General features: G+C 43.4%; 1 protein-coding gene across 1 annotated transcript in view; it reads left to right on the forward strand.

Moving 5' to 3' along the window:
* The window catches only part of LOC138852390 (uncharacterized), a 262,953-nt gene that overhangs the window by 126,162 nt on the left and 117,621 nt on the right, over positions 1–19,170 (forward strand). The window contains exons 16-17 of the mRNA XM_070082742.1: positions 14,282–14,340; positions 15,495–15,691. Of these exons, the coding sequence (XP_069938843.1) occupies positions 14,282–14,340; positions 15,495–15,691 (256 nt within the window). The remainder of the gene's footprint in view (positions 1–14,281; positions 14,341–15,494; positions 15,692–19,170) is intronic.

Here is a 19,170-nt window from a genome sequence, read left to right on the forward strand (position 1 = left end):
TTAGGCCTTCCACTGGGGACCCCTTCAAAGGATGCCGCCTTTTCACACCTATGTGCTAATGACCTTGACCTCGCCCTCGAGACTACCTCACCCTTGACCCCCCAACCAATACCCCCGCCCACGACCCCCCTTCGCGACCCCCCGTCGCGCCGCGCGCTCGCCCGCGCCCTTCGCGACCCCCGCGCGCGCCCGCCCGCGCGCCCGCCCGCGCCCTTCGCGACCCCCGCCCGCGCCTTCTGCTGCGCCTTCTGCAGCGTCGTCCGGATCGCCCCCGCGCCTCGAATTTTTTTCCGATTTTTTTCGAATTTTTTTTGAATTTCATTTTCTTGTGCTCTCCATCTCCTCGGATCAAATTTTTGAGGTTCCCCCTCTCACTTTCACCCCCATCCCAAAATTTCTCGAAATCAAATTCTCCAATTCCTCGGATCAAAATTTCTCGATAATACAAGTTTTTTGGATTCCCCCCTATGGGGTTTTCGAAATTCTCCATCTCCTTGGATCAAGATTTTTTGGATTGTCCCTCCTTCCACCCCCCCAATCCCAAAAATTTCTCAATATTACCAAGACTCGATCTCCTCGGATCAAATTTTTTCGATAATACCAAGACTCCATCTCCTCGGATCAAATTTTTGAGGTTCCCCCTCTCACTTTCACCCCCATCCCAAAATTTCTCGAAATCAAAGTCTCCATCTCCTCGAATCAAGTTTTTTTTGGATTCCCCCCTATGGGGGTTTCGAAATTCTTATGATCTCCTTGGATTGCCCCCTCCCACTTTCACCCCTACCCCAAAATTTCTCGAAATCAAAGTCTCCATCTCCTCGGATCAAGGTTTTTTGGATCCCCCCTATGGGGTTTTCGAAATTCTCCATCTCCTTGGATTGCCCCTCCCACTTTCACCCCCCAATCCCAAAAATTTCTCAATATTACCAAGTTTTTTGGATTCCCCCCTATGGGGTTTTCGAAATTCTCCAATTCCTCGGATCAAGTTTTTAAGGTCCCCCCCCTCCCACTTTCACCCCCATCCCAAAATTTCTCGAAATCAAAGTCTCCATCTCCTCGAATCAAGGTTTTTTGGATTGTCCCTCCTTCCACCCCCACCCCCCAACCCCCAATTCTCCAACTCCTCGGATCAAGTTTTTGGAATCCCCCCCCTATGGGGTAAGTATTCAAATGAACTCCTCCTATGGAGGCATGCTTACTACAGGTCTAAACAAGTCAAATGACCTAAGAAGGGTGTTTACTCGGCGGTCAGTGACGTCACGCGCACACAGGTTGAATCTTGTCGACCCTTTTAGTTCATTAAAGTTAATAAGGGGACACTCGCCTTCTGACAGTGACGTCACGCGCACACAGGCTGAATCATGTCGAACTTTACCCCTACACATATACAACATAGGGAAACATTTTCACTCTTAACCCAAATTTTTCATCATCAGAAAGTCGCATTTTTTTCGTTAATACCCACAATTTCTTTACAAAATACAACATAACATTATCACAAAAAACTAACTCAAATTTTTCTCGTTTTAACCCTTTTAGTTCATTAAAGTTAATAAGGGGACACAGTACATCAGAAAAAGTCACAAAAACTAACTCAAACACTTTTATTTTGTACATCACCAAAACACTCTCATAAATCATTTGAATACTCACATAAACACCTTTGAACACCTTCAAAGCACTCTTGAACACCCTCAAAAAACACCTTTGAATAACCTCAAAACACCTTTGAACACCTTCAAAACACCCTTGAACACCTTCAAAACACCCTTGATCACCTTCAAAAAACATTTGAACACACTCAAAACACCTTTGAACACCTTTGAACATTTCCAATCAACACTGAAACACTTCCAAAAAACACAATTTGAGTACTCCCAATTACACCACTGAATACTACTAAAACACCGCTGAATTCAATCAAAACACCCTTCAGCACCTTCAAAACACCTTTGAACACCTTCAAAACACTCTCATAATCATTTGAACACACTCAAAACACCTTTGAATAACCTCAAAACACCTTTGAACACCTTCAAAACACCCTTGAACACCTTCAAAACACCCTTGATCACCTTCAAAAAACAACATTTGAACACACTCAAAACACCTTTGAACACCTTTGAACATTTCCAAAACACTATTTGAGTACTCCCAAATAAGATTTGACATCTCTAATTTATCTGCACTTACACATTTCATTAAATTACAACTCATCCCTCAGTCTCCAGACTAGGCATTTTCTCGTTTTTACCCTTTTAGTTCATTAAAGTTATTAAGGGGACACAATACATCAGAAAAAAAGTCACAAAAACTAACTCAAACACTTTACTTTGAACATCCCCAAAACACTCTCATAAATCATTTGAATACTCACATAAACACCCTTGAACACCTTCAAAACACCTTTGAATATCGTTTTTAAACTAATTTCATCACAACCCACTTATATCATCTTTTTTCCGGTAATTCTAATTCGACTACACTACCCTCATCAATTACCAACAAATTTTACTCGTTTTAACTAATGTCATCACTGTAACCAAGATTTTCACAAAAAAAACTCTATGGCACCTAACACACACGCACACACACACACCCCACAACACCCACATTTTTTTCTCGTTTTATCTAATTTCATCAGAAAGTCACAACAACAACAACGCACAAACCCACAACACCCAGAACCCACAATTTTTTCTCGTTTTAGCTAATTTCATCAGAAAGTCACAACAACAACAACCCACAACCCACAATTTTTTCTCGTTTTAACTAATTTCATCAGAAAGTCACAACAACAACAACCCACAACACCCCACAACCCACAATTTTTTCTCGTTTTAACTAATTTCATCAGAAAAAGGCACAACACTCACAACCCACTTCACCCACAATTTTTTCTCGTTTTAACCCTTTTAGTTCATTAAAGTTAATAAGGGGACACACTACATCAGAAAAAGTCACAACACCCCACATCACCCACATCCCACAATTTTTTTTCTCGTTTTAACCCTTTTAGTTCATTAAAGTTAATAAGGGGACACAGTACATCAGAAAAAGTCACAAAAACAACCCACTTATATCATCTTTTTCGGTATCTCTAATTCGACTACATTACCCACAACCCTCATCAATTACCAATTTATTCACATTTTTTTTCCCCCCTTCTTTTTTCTGAATCTTAAAAGTAATACACATTCCTCCCTGCAGTACTAAAATTCTAATAAAATCCTCTCCATACCCATCTCCTTGTATCCACATAAATTAATATTATACTCGCATCAACTACCCAACTATTGCGACACGTTTCAACACCCTCCATTCTTTTCCAATATATCATAACTTTTCATTTCTATAATTTCTTTTTAAAATATTCACACATTACCTTTTATTTTCAGTAAAATCTCCCTATATTTCTAATTACAACCCTCCCCATATCGCTCGCCATCACACCCATCTCCCAACACACCTCTTCAGAACACACACAAAAATCACATTTCACATCCACAAATGCATCTCAAATCCACTAAAATCGCTATAATCAAGATATACACAAAACTCTATGACCACCTAACACACACACACACACACACACTACCTGAACGGGGTTCAGTGGGACAGAGAACTGGCAGGGAAGCCAGTTAATGAGATGATGGAATATGTAGCAACAAAATGCAAGGAGGCTGAGGAGAGGTTTGTACCCAAGGGTAACAGGATTAATGAAAAAGCCAGGATGAGCCCATGGTTTACCCAAAGGTGCAGGGAGGCAAAAACCAAGTGTGCTAGGGAATGGAAGAAATATAGAAGGCAAAGGACCCAGGAGAATAAGGAGAACAGTCGTAGAGCCAGAAACGAATATGCACAGATAAGAAGGGAGGCCCAAAGACAATATGAAAATGACATAGCAGCGAAAGCCAAATCTGACCCGAAACTGTTGTACAGCCACATCAGGAGGAAAACAACAGTCAAGGACCAGGTAATCAGGCTAAGGAAGGAAGGAGGAGACACAACAAGAAATGACCGTGAAGTATGTGAAGAACTCAACAAGAGATTCAAAGAAGTGTTCACAGAGGAGACAGAAGGGACTCCAGAAAGACGGAGAGGTGGGGCACAACACCAAGTGCTGGACACAGTGCACACAACCGAGGAAGAAGTGAAGAGGCTTCTGAGTGAGCTAGATACCTCAAAGGCAATGGGGCCAGATAACATCTCCCCATGGGTACTGAGAGAGGGAGCAGAGGCGCTATGTGTACCCCTAACAACAATATTCAATACATCTATCGAAACAGGGAGATTGCCTGAGGCATGGAAGACAGCAAATGTAGTCCCAATCTTTAAAAAAGGAGACAGACATGAAGCATTAAACTACAGACCAGTGTCACTGACATGTATAGTATGCAAAATCATGGAGAAGATTATCAGGAGAAGAGTGGTGGAACACCTAGAAAGGAATGATCTCATCAACAGCAGCCAACATGGTTTCAGGGATGGGAAATCCTGTGTCACAAACCTACTGGAGTTCTATGACATGGTGACAGCAGTAAGACAAGAGAGAGAGAGGTGGGTGGATTGCATTTTCTTGGACTGCAAGAAGGCGTTTGACACAGTTCCACACAAGAGATTGGTGCAAAAACTGGAGGACCAAGCAGGGATAACAGGGAAGGCACTACAATGGATCAGGGAATACTTGTCAGGAAGACAGCAGCGAGTCATGGTACGTGGCGAGGTGTCAGAGTGGGCACCTGTGACCAGCGGGGTCCCGCAGGGGTCAGTCCTAGGACCAGTGCTGTTTCTGGTATTTGTGAACGACATGACGGAAGGAATAGACTCTGAGGTGTCCCTGTTTGCAGATGACGTGAAGTTGATGAGAAGAATACACTCGATCGAAGACCAGGCAGAACTACAAAGGGATCTGGACAGGCTGCAGACCTGGTCCAGCAATTGGCTCCTGGAGTTCAATCCCACCAAGTGCAAAGTCATAAAGATTGGGGAAGGGCAAAGAAGGCCGCAGACGGAGTACAGTCTAGGGGGTCAGAGACTACAAACCTCACTCAAGGAAAAAGATCTTGGGGTGAGTATAACACCAGGCACATCTCCTGAAGTGCACATCAACCAAATAACTGCTGCAGCATATGGGCGCCTAGCAAACCTCAGAACAGCATTCCGACATCTTAATAAGGAATCATTCAGGACCCTGTACACCGTGTATGTTAGGCCCATATTGGAGTATGCGGCACCAGTTTGGAACCCACACCTAGCCAAGCACGTGAAGAAACTAGAGAAAGTGCAAAGGTTTGCAACAAGACTAGTCCCACAGCTAAGAGGTATGTCCTACGAGGAGAGGTTAAGGGAAATCAACCTGACGACACTGGAGGACAGGAGAGATAGGGGGGACATGATAACGACATACAAAATACTGAGAGGAATTGACAAGGTGGACAAAGACAGGATGTTCCAGAGATTGGACACAGTAACAAGGGGACACAGTTGGAAGCTGAAGACACAGATGAATCACAGGGATGTTAGGAAGTATTTCTTCAGCCACAGAGTAGTCAGTAAGTGGAATAGTTTGGGAAGCGATGTAGTGGAGGCAGGATCCATACATAGCTTTAAGCAGAGGTATGATAAAGCTCACGGCTCAGGGAGAGTGACCTAGTAGCGATCAGTGAAGAGGCGGGGCCAGGAGCTCGGACTCGACCCCCGCAACCTCAACTAGGTGAGTACAACTAGGTGAGTACACACACACACACACACACACACACACACACACACACACACACACACACACACACACACACACACACACACACGCACGCACGAACACACACACACACACCAGCAGTAATTGATACTTAAATCCAGAAAGGGCAATAAGTGGAGAGAGTAGCAATACTAGGAAAGACAACTGGGACTAAATTTGAGCCTACACGACAGAGAGGCATAACAGATCTTTCAACCACAACAACCCCTCCCCTAACCCCCCTAACCATCTCTTCCTCACACACATACACACACACAAGGGTGGACACTCATAGAAGCTTTAGACCCTAGTATCAATTTCCGCTTTTTATAACTCAGAATTACTGGCATGTATTAGCAGTATCTCCCCCTCACACCTTCCCCAAACACACATATATGCACACATATACACACATACACACACACACCTTTACTAGTCGAATACACACACACACACACACACACACACACACACACACACACACACACGCCTGTAAGGACCCAGGTATCAAGCAGTCACTCTACCCTCATCCTTTTCTTCCCCTCTCCCCCCTCCCCTCCCCTTCTAATCCCATCACACACACATACCTCCCGGGTTTCCAGGGGTCACTCTACCCTCATCCTTCTCTCCCCCTCCCCCCTCCCCCTCCCCCTCCCCTCCCCCTTAATCCCATCCCTCTCTCTCCCACACATGCACACACACATACACAAGCACACATACACTTGACACATACACATACTCCTCCTTTCCCTAACCACCTCTCCCCCTCCCCCTAGCCACCTACCCCTCCCCCAAACCATCTAACCCCCTCCCCCAAACCATCTATCCCCCTCCTCCAACCACCTCCCCCCCTCCAATAACCATCCTCCCCCTCCCCAATAACCATCCATCCCCCTCCCCCTAACCATCTATTCCCCTCCCCCTAACCATGTCTCCCCCTTCCTTCTGTGGTGCAATGGGGCAACCTAGAACTAGGATGAGAGTCAAGGGCCCGACGGACGAATCTGGGAGGGACGACTGGGCGGCAGAGCTCAAAAAAGGGAGGAAGACTGGGGAAGGAGGCTAGATGAGCTCGCAAGAAAGATGGAGGAGAGGTTAGCAGCAGAGTGCAGAAGGTGGGAGCAACATGCCACAGCAGCAGAAGCCAAGATACAGAGATTAGAAGAGGAGCTGAGAAATCTGAAACAGTTTAGAGATAAAGATAATACAGAAGTAGCACCAGCAATGTTTACATCAGACACAGACAAAGGGTCTGAAGGGAGCATGGAAGCTAAACTGTATGCAGAGATCCTGTCAAACCCACACGAGGCCAAAACAAAGACAGGGAGCACACTAGGACAGCATGAGAGGTTGGAAGACATTGAAGGAACTAGGACATGTGCAGGGACCTTACCAGACACTTCTTGGGGCCAGGAACAGGTGAGCAGGAAGGACAAACCAATGAGCATGGGGGCCACAGCTAGGGAAGGGACTGAAGGAAGGAACACTCCATGGGAAGGAACTAAAACACCTCAGAGAATGCAATGGGAGTCACAGTGGGAGGTGGAAAGGGAGAGATCAGTTTTTGTCTATGGGCTAGACGAAGCTGAAGGGAAAACTTATGATGAAAGAAAACAGGAGGAGAAAAAAGCGATTGAACGTATCATGGTGGGTGATAGGCAAGGGAGACATGACCCAGGTGGCAAATTTTCGGAGAATCGGGTGGTTCACAAAGAGAAGGAAACGGCCTCTCAAAGTAATTTTCAAGACAGAATCAACTCGAACCATGATCCTGCAGGAGAAAGCTCGGCTGAGAGGCAAACAGGAGTTCAAGAGTGTGTACCTTGATCGAGACAGAACACAGGAGGAAAGGATGATACTGAAAGAGAGAGTGCAAAATCGAAAGGAGGAATGGGAGGAAATAACAAAGAAGAGCAGAATAACCCAGGCACAGGCAGAAGGGCAATCACACCCCCAGAAACACCTGCAGAAGGATTCCAGCCACGACACCAGCAAGGCAACTGAACAATCTAAACCATCCATCACACACCGATCCCTCTGTTCCTACCCCCTGCACCACGAACCCTACCCCTACAGCAACCCCTTATGGGAGCTCTATCTCCACCTCCACTGCAACCCCCCACAGGCCCCCACCAGGGCTCCTGCTCCCCCAATCCCAGTATTCCCCCAGAAACACAGATATAGTATTAGAACAGAAGTTGAAGGTTTGATACACAAATGCGGATGGATTAACGAATAAATATGAGGAATGGCAAGACAGAATCAATGAGAAGTCCCCAGACATCATAGCAGTTACAGAAACAAAACTCACAGAGACAATAACAGATGCAGTCTTCCCACCAGGATACCAGATCATGAGGAAAGATGGAAGGGGCAGAGGGGGAGGAGGGGTTGCTCTCCTCGTAAAAAAACAATGGAAATTCGAGAAAATGGGAGGCATAGACGAGACAGGAGAAAGGGACTACATAGTAGGTACACTTCAGTCTGGGGAGCACAAAGTGGTCATTGCAGTGATGTATAATCCACCACAGAACTGCAGGAGGCCAAGAGAGGAATATGAAGAGAGCAACAGAGCAATGGTGGACACATTTGCTGAGGTGGCATGAAGAGCTCACTCCAGCAGAGCAAAGTTGCTGGTTATGGAGGATTTCAACCACAGGGAGATTGACTGGGAAAACCCGGAGCCACATGGGGGTCCAGAAACATGGAGAGCCAAGATGTTGGATGTGGTGCTGGAAAACCTCATGCACCAACATGTTAAGGACACTACAAGAGTCATAGGGGAGGATGACCCAGCAAGACTGGACTTTGTGTTCACCTTGGGCAGTTCAGACATTGAGGACATCACATATGAGAGTCCCCTAGGAGCTAGTGACCACGTGGTTCTGTGCTTTGAATACATGATAGAGTTACAAGTGGAGAGAGTAACTTAGAGTTGAATGGGAAAAGCCAGACTATAAAAGCGGGGACTACATAGGTTTGAGGAACTTCCTGCAGGAGGTTCCATGGGACAGAGAACTGGCAGGAAAGCCAGTAAATGAAATGATGAAATATGTAACAACAAAATGCAAGGAGGCAGTGGAAAGGTTTATTCTCAAGGGCAACAGAAAAAATGGTAAGACCAGAACGAGCCCCTGGTTTACCCGACAGTGTAAAGAGGCAAAAACAAAGTGCAATAGAGAATGGAAAAAGTACAGAAGGTAGCAAACACATGAAAATAGGGAGATTAGTCACAGAGCCAGAAACGAGTATGCACAGGTAAAGAGGGAGGCCCAGCGACAGTATGAAAATAACACAGCATCGAAAGTCAAGACTGACCCGAAACTGTTGTATAGCCACATCAGGAGGAAGACAACAGCCAAAGACCAGGTGATCAGACTGCAGACAGAAGGTGGAGAACTCACAAGAAATGATCAGGAGGTATGTGAGGAGCTAAACAGGAGATTTAAGGAAGTTTTTACAGTAGAGACAGGAAGGGCTCTGGGAAGAAAGCACAGAAGGGAGCATCAAGAGGGAATATACCAACAAGTGTTGGATGACATATGAACAACCGAGGAGGAGGTGCAGAAGCTGCTAAGTGACCTTGATACCTCAAAGGCGATGGGACCGGACATCTCCCCATGGGTCCTTAGAGAAGGAGCAGAGATGCTGTGCGTCCCCCTAACCACAATCTTCAACACATCCCTTGAAACTGGGCAACTACCTGAGAAATGGAAGACAGCAAATGTAGTCCCCATATTTAAGAAAGGAAACAGAAACGAGGCACTAAACTACAGACCTGTGTCTCTGACATGTATAGTGTGCAAAGTCATGGAGAAGATTATCAGGAGGAGAGTGGTGGAACACCTGGAACGAAACAAGATTATAAATGAAAACCAGCATGGGTTCATGGAAGGCAAATCCTGTGTCACAAACCTTCTGGAGTTTTATGACAAGGTAACAGAAGTAAGACACGAGAGAGAGGGGTGGGTTGATTGCATTTTAGTGGACTGCAGGAAGGCCTTTGACACAGTTCCTAACAAAAGATTAGTTCAGAAACTAGAGGATCAGGCATATATAACAGGAAGGGCACTGCAATGGATCAGGGAATACCTGACAGGGAGGCAACAATGAGTCATGATACGTGAAGAGGTATCACAGTGGGCGCCTGTGACGAGCGGGGTCCCACGACATGATGGAAGGAATAGACTCTGAAGTGTCCCTATTCGCAGATAATGTGAAGCTGATGAGAAGAATTAAATCGGATGAGGATGAGGCAGGACTGCAAAGAGACCTGGACAGGCTGGACACGTGGTCCAGAAACTGGCTTCTCGAATTCAACCCTGCCAAATGCAAAGTCATGAAGATTGGGGAGGGGCAAAGAAGACCGCAGACAGAGTATAGGTTAGGTGGACAAAGACTACAAACCTCACTCAGGGAGAAAGACCTTGGGGTGACCATAACACCGAGCACGTCACCGGGGGTACACATCAACCAAATAACTGCTGCAGCATACGGGTGCCTGGCAAACCTGAGAATAGCGTTCCGATACCTTAATAAGGAATCGTTCAAGACGCTATACACTGTGTATGTTAAGCCCATACTGGAGTATGCAGCACCAGTTAGAGAAATAACAAATGTTTGCAAAAAGGCTAGTCCCAGAGCTCAGGGGAATGTCGTACGAGGAAAGGTTGAGGGAAATCGGACTGACGACACTGGAGGACAGAAGGGTCAGGGGAGACATGATGACGACATACAAGATACTGCGGGGATTATACAAGGTGGACAGAGACAGGATGTTCCAGAGAGGGGACACAGAAACAAGGGGTCACAATTGGAAGCTGAAGACTCAGACGAGTCACAGGGACGTTAGGAAGTATTTCTTCAGTCATAGAGTCGTCAGGAAGTGGAATAGCCTAGAAAGTGATGTAGTGGAGGCAGAAACCATACATAGTTTTAAGACGAGGTTTGATAAAGCTCATGGAGCGGGGAGAGAGAGGACCCAGTAGCAACCGGTAAAAAGGCAGGGCCAGGAGCTAAGACTCGACCCCTGCAACCACAAATAGGTGAGTACACACACACACACACACACACACACACACACACACACACACACATACTTTTCCTCAATAACTGTTAAGAAATATTCTCTCATCTATATCCTTTAACAACTCACTAGAGAACAACCCCAGATTACTTTGAACACCATCGGAACATTCTCATACAACATTTGAATACTCTCAAACATCGTTTGAACATTTCCAAACAACATTGGATCACTTCCAAAAATATCACTTTGAATATTCCCAAAAGACATTTGATACTTCTAACTCATCCATACTTACACATTTCATTAAATAACATCTCATCCCCCAAACTACTCCCTCATTCTCCAAATTTTTACAACATTTACACAAAAAAAAGACTAACTCATACACTCATTAGTCATTACCAACACTAACACACAGACACCACACTTTACTTTGAACACTACCAAAACATTCTCATACATCATTCTAACACCACCAAATCATCACTGAATACTCCCAGAACACCTTCAAAAATACTCTTACACATCATTTGAACACCTTTGAATAGTCTCAAACACCGTTTGAGTACTCCCAAATACACCACTGAATACTACCAAAACACTACTGAATTCAGCCAAAACACCACCAAAATCACCAGAAACTAAGATCATCATCACCAACTAACACCCATTTTTCACACAAATCCCCTCAAATCACTGTAACCAAGAGGATTATAAAATTTCTGCGAACACCTAACACACAGACACCACACTTGACTTTGAACACCTTCAAAACACTCTCATACATCATTTGAAGACCACCTTTTCTCAATATCTTTTAAGAAATATTCTCTCATCAACATCCTTTATCATCTCACTACAGAACAACCCTAGATTACTTTGAACACCATCAAAACACTCTCATAAATCATTTGAATACACTCTCATAAATCATTTGAACACCTTTGAACATTTCCAGACAACACTGAAACACTTCCAAATTACATTAGAACATTTCGAAGACATCATTGGAACAGTTCCAAAATATCATTTTCAATACTCCCAATAAGATCTGACATCTCTAATTCATCTATACACATTTCATTAGCCGAAATTACAGCTCATCCACCAAACTACTCCCTCAGCCTCCAGACTTTACAGCATTATCACAAAAACTAACTCATTCACTTATGTCATGAGACACTTACCAGTAAGTGAACATGGGTGTTTGTTGTTGGTGGTTGTTTTATTGTGTGTACATGATATGTTTTCAGTTGATGGTGATCATGTACTAAGTGTTTGTGTAATAGGTTTGTGTTCGTGTTTTTTTTTTTTTTGCGCTCATGGGGGGGAGATGGGGAGGGAGTTCTTGGTTATAGTGATTTGAGGGGATTTCTATAAAATGGGTATTAGCTGGTGATGCTGATCTTAGTTTCTGTTGATTTTGACGGTGTTTTGGCAGTATTCAGTGGTCATTTGGTAGTAAACAGTAGTGTTTTAGGAGTATCCGAAGGTATTTGATGGTGTTTTTGAAGGTGTTCAAATGATGTGCAGAGTATTTTTTAAAGATGTTCAGTGGTGTTTTGGTGTTGTTCAAAGTTGGTTCAAAGTTAGTCAGTGTGTTAGTTATGGTAAAGTCTCATGTCATAAGTGTATGATTTTTTTTTTTTTATGCTGATGTTGTAAAGTCTGGAGAATGAGGGAGGAGTTTAGTGGATGAGATGTAATTGCAGTTAATGAAATGTGTAAGTGTGAATGAGAATGTAAATTGATGGGTGAGTTAGAGAAGACAAAATGTTATGTGATCTTAGTAAAAGTATAGATAGTTTTAGTGATCTTGGCGTAAGCGACCTTAGTTTTTAGTGATCTTGGTTATGATGTTTTAAGAGAATGTGTACAAAATGTGTGATGTTGTAGTGATCTTAGTGGTGGGCTTATAGAATTTGATAACCGTCTTGATTGTAGTGATCTTAGATATTGGAGATATAATAGGTTGAAGCAAGGTGTTTGGGTGTGACGTCACTGATCACCAAGTAAACACAGGTTGGAGTGTGACGTCATGGGAGGTGTCCCTATCTGTGCCGGCATGTGTTGGTGGTAGTGAGGTGAGTGTATTAGATACTGACAAATATTATAAGGAGTTGGTGATTGTGATTTTTGTGTGAATGTTTATAAAAAATGAGTGTTTTCTGCGATCTTGGTGGTTTTGAGGTGAGTGATCATGGATGTTAGTTGATGGATGTTTTAGTTTTTTGTGTGTACATGATATGTTTTCAGTTGGTGGTGATCCTGTTGTAAGTTTTTCAGTGTTGTTTGGAAATGTTCAAAGGTGTTTGAGACTATTCAAATGATTTATGAGAATGTTTTTTTTGCGCTCATGTTATATAATAGTCTGAGGTGAGTGGGATCGTCTTGGTTATAGTGATTTGAGGGGATTTCTATAAAATGGGTGTTAGTTGGTGGTGTTGATCTTAGTTTCTGGTGATTTTGGTGGTGTTTTGGCTGTATTCAGTAGTGTTTTGGTAGTATTCAGTGGTGTATTTGGGAGTACTCAAACGGTGTTTGAGACTATTCAAAGGTGTTCAAATGATGTGTAAGAGTATTTTTGAAGGCGTTCTGGGAGTATTCAGTGATGATTTGGTGGTGTTAGAATGATGTATGAGAATGTTTTGGTAGTGTTCAAAGTAAAGTGTGGTGTCTGTGTGTTAGTGTTGGTAATGACTAATGAGTGTATGAGTTAGTCTTTTTTTTTGTGTAAATGTTGTAAAAATTTGGAGAATGAGGGAGTAGTTTGGGGGATGAGATGTTATTTAATGAAATGTGTAAGTATGGATGAGTTAGAAGTATCAAATGTTATTTGGGAATATTCAAAATGATATTTTTGGAAGTGATCCAATGTTGTTTGGAAATGTTCAAACGATGTTTGAGAGTATTCAAATGTTGTATGAGAATGTTCTGATGGTATTCAAAGTAATCTGGGGTTGTTCTCTAGTGAGTTGTTAAAGGATGTAGATGAGAGAATATTTCTTAACAGTTATTGAGGAAAAGTATGTGTGTGTGTGTGTGTGTGTGTGTGTGTGTGTGTGTGTGTGTGTGGGTATTAACTTCGCAATGTGTTATACTCACCCAAAGATCTTTTTCCTTGAGTGAGGTTTGCAGTCTTTTGCCACTTAGACTATACTGTGTCTGCGGTCTTCTTTGCCCTTCCCCGATCTTCATGACTTCGCTTTTAGCAGGAACCAGTTGCTGGACCAGGCTTGTAGCATGTCCAGGTCTCATCTGAGTATCTTTATTGTAGACGTTGCACGTGTATCTTGTCGGTATTGTATACCTTTCATGTACAAGTTTATCATTGTAACATTAAACCATAAGAGTTCTGAATATTTTACTGGACGGGTTAATTCTGAATTCAGATTCAATTTCAGTATGATAAAAAATAATCTGAAATGTTTTCTTTTATAGCTGTAGTACATTTATTGTTGTCCAGCGTAATCATTGAACTTTAATCACTAATCCAACCTTTGTGTTTACAGTCAAAAGTGATCTGGAATACGGCGACCACAGTGCAGCTCGCTACTGGATTCACTAACATGTAAGAACTTATTTTTTTGTATTTAGATTCTAATTAGACAAAACAAATCTCAAAATAGAAACTTACAGACTAGTTTGCTGAATTCACAGGTCTTGTGCACAAGACTATCCGAGTTTATTGTTACTGTGGTTATATGATAAATTAGACATTATTAAGACCTATTCCTATAAATTTTCCATGATATTTGCTAATGGCTAACATACAACAGCGTCTCCGAGATGTCTACTGCCATGTTTCACATATTTAATTCAATATAACAGATGTATGCTTCTCTCCGAGTACATTCTGTTGACGTTTACATTAATTCTTAGTTTAGAGGTAATAGTGTCTTTGACTGTCAGTGAATAGGTAATATTATTCCTAATGAGCCAACCAATCCTTCGGAAACATAAGAATGGAGGAACACTGCACCAATCCTGTACTACGCAAATCCTTCTCAGATCCAACTATTCCTACCTAAATATTTCTCCAACCTATTCCCTAAGCTACAAAAGAAGTTAGCTTCAATATCTCTGATACTAATAAAACCAAACCCTTCTCACTCATATATTTATCTAACCTACTTCTAAAGCTCCCCAAAGTTTCAGCTTACATGATTCTACTTGGCAGATTTTTTCCACTCATCGACAACTCGTTTTGAAAACCATTATATCTTAAGTCCTTTCTAAATCTAAATTTATCTAATTTTAATCAGTTTTTTCGAGTTAGAAATTATGGTAAAATTACCGACAAAATGTTAGGTAAAATGTAACTAATGTGACATTTTACTGAGGGAACGTTTGGCTCTCCAGATCTGTTAAGCGGCTATTCATTTTATCCTAGCATAACCCACACCGCTACCAGAGCACCCATCCCTGACATAAAAGCAATTTCTACCATATAAGTGGTCCCACTTGTCGATGAATAGTAGCATCCTGCCCCCCAAAAAATACCAATTGCTGTAGACTATTAATATATACATATTAATGCTTATTTCAACTAACAATTATTGTTTAGCAATTGGTCGCTTAGTCTTACCCGATAACCACTCACATGTGTTAACCATATTTTGATAATAATTTTTAAATGTGACGTATTATGAATCATTGTTATCTTATGGGTGGAGTAGATACATACACTAAAATACCAACCCCACGCTAAATCCTTTGCCTCAGATGGGATAATCTGACGGTAAACAATATCTACGCACCTTCCAATGATGTGGTAGCTGCGGTGCAGAGCCTAGTTCGTAGTGCAAACTCCAACTGCACCTTCCTCAGCGTGACGAAGAACAGTGCTCAGTGGGTCCTCACTCCAGCCTCCATCAACTCAACCTTCACCTACGCCATCTGCGAGTTCCGAGGACCTCTAGGTAAGCTGGGTTCGTGTGGTGATAGTGGAGATTGCTGGGTCGTGTCGGTGTGTAGGTGGAAGAGACTGATAATTATGATAGATGGGAGTTAATAAGTACAGCCGAGACTAATCTGTTTCCATGTAAATGAGTAAGCTTTAACAACATTCGAAGATATCTCACAAAACTAAATGCTTTTCAGTAACTGACTCACGAAATCGTAATGACACGATTGCAAACAAACCATACCACGGGTGGGGTTAGAACCCGCGGTCAGAGAGTCTCAAAACTCCAGACCGTCGCGTTAGCCACTGGACCAGCTAGCCACAATAAGATTCATCCGTCTAGGTATATTTATACACCATAAGAAGGTTAGCATAGGCACCACTGTGATCACAAATGCAAGTTTTTACAGACGAATCTCCAGCTAGCGTGGCCGTGACGAACTCTAGCTCAAGTCCCTTCAACGCCATCAACCTGACGTTATGCTAACCTTCCTATGGTGTATAAATATACCAAGTTGGATGAATCTTATTGTGGCTAGCGGGCCCAGTGGCTAACGTGACCGTCTGGAGTTTTGCGACTCTGATCACGGGTTCTAACCCCGCCCGTGGTGTGGTTTGCTTTTCAGTAAGCTTGTAATACCATGTCATGTAATAAACACAGTTTATCAGCAGAGTTTAATTAACTAGGAAATAAAACACAACGTGAATTTGTAATTTAAATGTATTACTTAAGCAGAATATATGTGCATTGTAATGCACTAAGTACAAAGTCAATTATAGTTTGTAGAGCGTTGTGACTTACAAGAACACACTTTTAAGTGGATAAACACTCATAAGGAACCAGGATAGGTAGTTTACATGATACGAGCCAACCGATGGCTCGGAAGGAACGTTATAAACGAGAGCCAGCATGGATTCATGGAAGGCAAATCTTGTGTCACAAACCTGCTAGAGTTTTATGACAAGGTAACTGTAGTAAGGAATGAGAGGGCGGGTGGGTTGATTGCATTTTCTTGGACTGCAAAAAGGACTTCGACACAGTTCCTCACAAGAGATTAGTACAGAAGCTAGAAGATCAGGCACATATAACAGGAAGGGCACTGCAATGGATCAGAGAATACCTAACAGGGAGGCAACAGCGAGTCATTGTCCGTGATGAGATATCGGAGTGGGCGCCTTTGACGAGCGCGGACCCACAGGGGTCAGTCCTGGGACCAGTGCTATTCTTGGTATATGTGAACGACATGACGGAAGGGATAGACTCAGAAGTGTCCCTGTTTGCAAATCATGTGAAGTTAATGAGGAGAATTAAATCAGATGCGGACTAGACAGGTCTACAAAGAGACCTGGACAGGCTGGACGCGTGGTCCAGCAACTGGCTCCTAGTATTTAACCCCTCCAAATGCAAAGTCATGAAGATCGAAGAAGGGCAAAGAAAACCGCAGACAGAGTATAGGCTAGGCGACCAAAGACTGCATACTCAAGGAGAAAGACCTAGGAGTGATAATAGTACTGAGTACGTCGCCAGAAGCACATATTAACGATAACTGCTGCTGCATATGGGCGCTTGGCAAACCTGAGAATAGCGTTCCGGTACCTCAGTAAGGAATCGTTCAAGACTTTATGTACTGTGTACGTCAGGCCCATACTGGAGTACGCAGCACCAGTTTGGAACCCACACCTGGTCAAGCACGTCAAGAAATTAGGGAAAGTGCAAAGGTTTGCGACAAGGTTAGTTCCAGAGCTAAGGGGAATGTCCTACGAAGAGAGGTTAAGGGAAATCGGCCTGACGACACTGGGGGACAGGAGGGTCAGGGGAAGACATGATAACGACACACAAAATACTGCGTGGAATAGACAAGGTGGACAGAGACAGGATGTTCCAGGGATGGGACACAGAATCAATGGGTCACAATTGGAAGCTGAAGACTCAGACGAGTCATAGGGACGTTAGGAAGTATTTCTTCAGTCATAGAGTCGTCAGGAAGTGGAATAGCCTAGCAAGTGATGTAGTGGAGGCAGGAACCAAACATAGCTTTAAGACGAGGTATGACAAAGCTCAGGAAGCAGAGACAGAGAGAGGAACTAGTAGCGATCATTGAAGAGGCGAGGCCAGGAGCTGAGTCTCGACCCCTGCAACCACAGGTGAGTATACACACACATACACACATACATACACACATACACAAACACACACATGGAGATTGCCTGAGGCACGGAAGACAGCAAATGTAGTCCCAATCTTTAAAAAAGGAGACAGACATGAAGCACTAAACTACAGACCAGTGTCACTGACATGTATAGTATGCAAAGTCATGGAGAAGATTATCAGAAGAGTGGTGGAACATCTAGAAAGGAATGATCTCATCAACAGCAGCCAACATGGTTTCAGGGACGAGAAATCCTGTGTCACAAAACTACTGGAGTTCTATGACATGGTGACAGCAGTAAGACAAGAGAGAGAGAGGTGGGTGGATTGCATTTTCTTGGACTGCAAGAAGGCGTTTGACACAGTTCCACACAAGAGATTAGTGCAAAAACTGGAGGACCAAGCAGGGATAACAGGGAAGGCACTACAATGGATCAGGGAATACTTGTCAGGTAAACAGCAGCGAGTCATGGTACGTGGCGAGGTGTCAGAGTGGGCACCTGTGACCAGCGGGGTCCCACAGGGGTCAGTCCTAGGACCAGTGCTGTTTCTGGTACTTGTGAACGACATGACGGAAGGAATAGACTCCGAAGTGTCCCTGTTTGCAGATGACGTGAAGTTGATGAGAAGAATTCATTCGATCGAAGACCATGCAGAACTACAAAGGGATCTTGGCAGGCTGCAGACCTGGTCCAGCAATTGGCTCCTGGAGTTCAACCCCACCAAGTGCAAAGTCATGAAGATTGGGGAAGGGCAAAGAAGACCGCAGATGGAATACAGTCTAGGGGGCCAGAGACTACAAACCTCACTCAAGGAAAAAGATCTTTTGGTGAGTATAACACCAGGCACATCTCCTGAAGCGCACATCAACCAAATAACTGCTGCAGCATATGGGAGCCTAGGAAACCTCAGAACAGCATTCCGACATCTTAATAAGGAATCGTTCAGGACCCTGTACAGCGTGTACGTTAGGCCCATATTGGAGTTTGCAGCACCAGTCTGGAACCCACACCTAGCCAAGCACGTAAAGAAACTAGAGAAAGTGCAAAGGTTTGCAACAAGACTAGTCCCACAGCTAAGAGGTATGTCCTACGAGGAGAGGTTAAGGGAAATCAACCTGACGAGACTGGAGGACAGGAAAGATAGGGGGGACATGATAACGACATACAAAATACTGAGAGGAATTGACAAGATGAACAAAGACAGGATGTTCCAGAGATGGGACACAGCAACAAGGGGACACAGTTGGAAGTTGAAGACGCAGATGAATCACAGGGATGTTAGGAAGTATTTCTTCAGCCACAGAGAAGTCAGTAAGTGGAATAGTTTGGGAAGCGATGTAGTGG

Source organism: Cherax quadricarinatus, chromosome 8 (genome assembly GCF_038502225.1).
Source record: "Cherax quadricarinatus isolate ZL_2023a chromosome 8, ASM3850222v1, whole genome shotgun sequence".
Classification (NCBI taxonomy): domain Eukaryota; kingdom Metazoa; phylum Arthropoda; class Malacostraca; order Decapoda; family Parastacidae; genus Cherax; species Cherax quadricarinatus.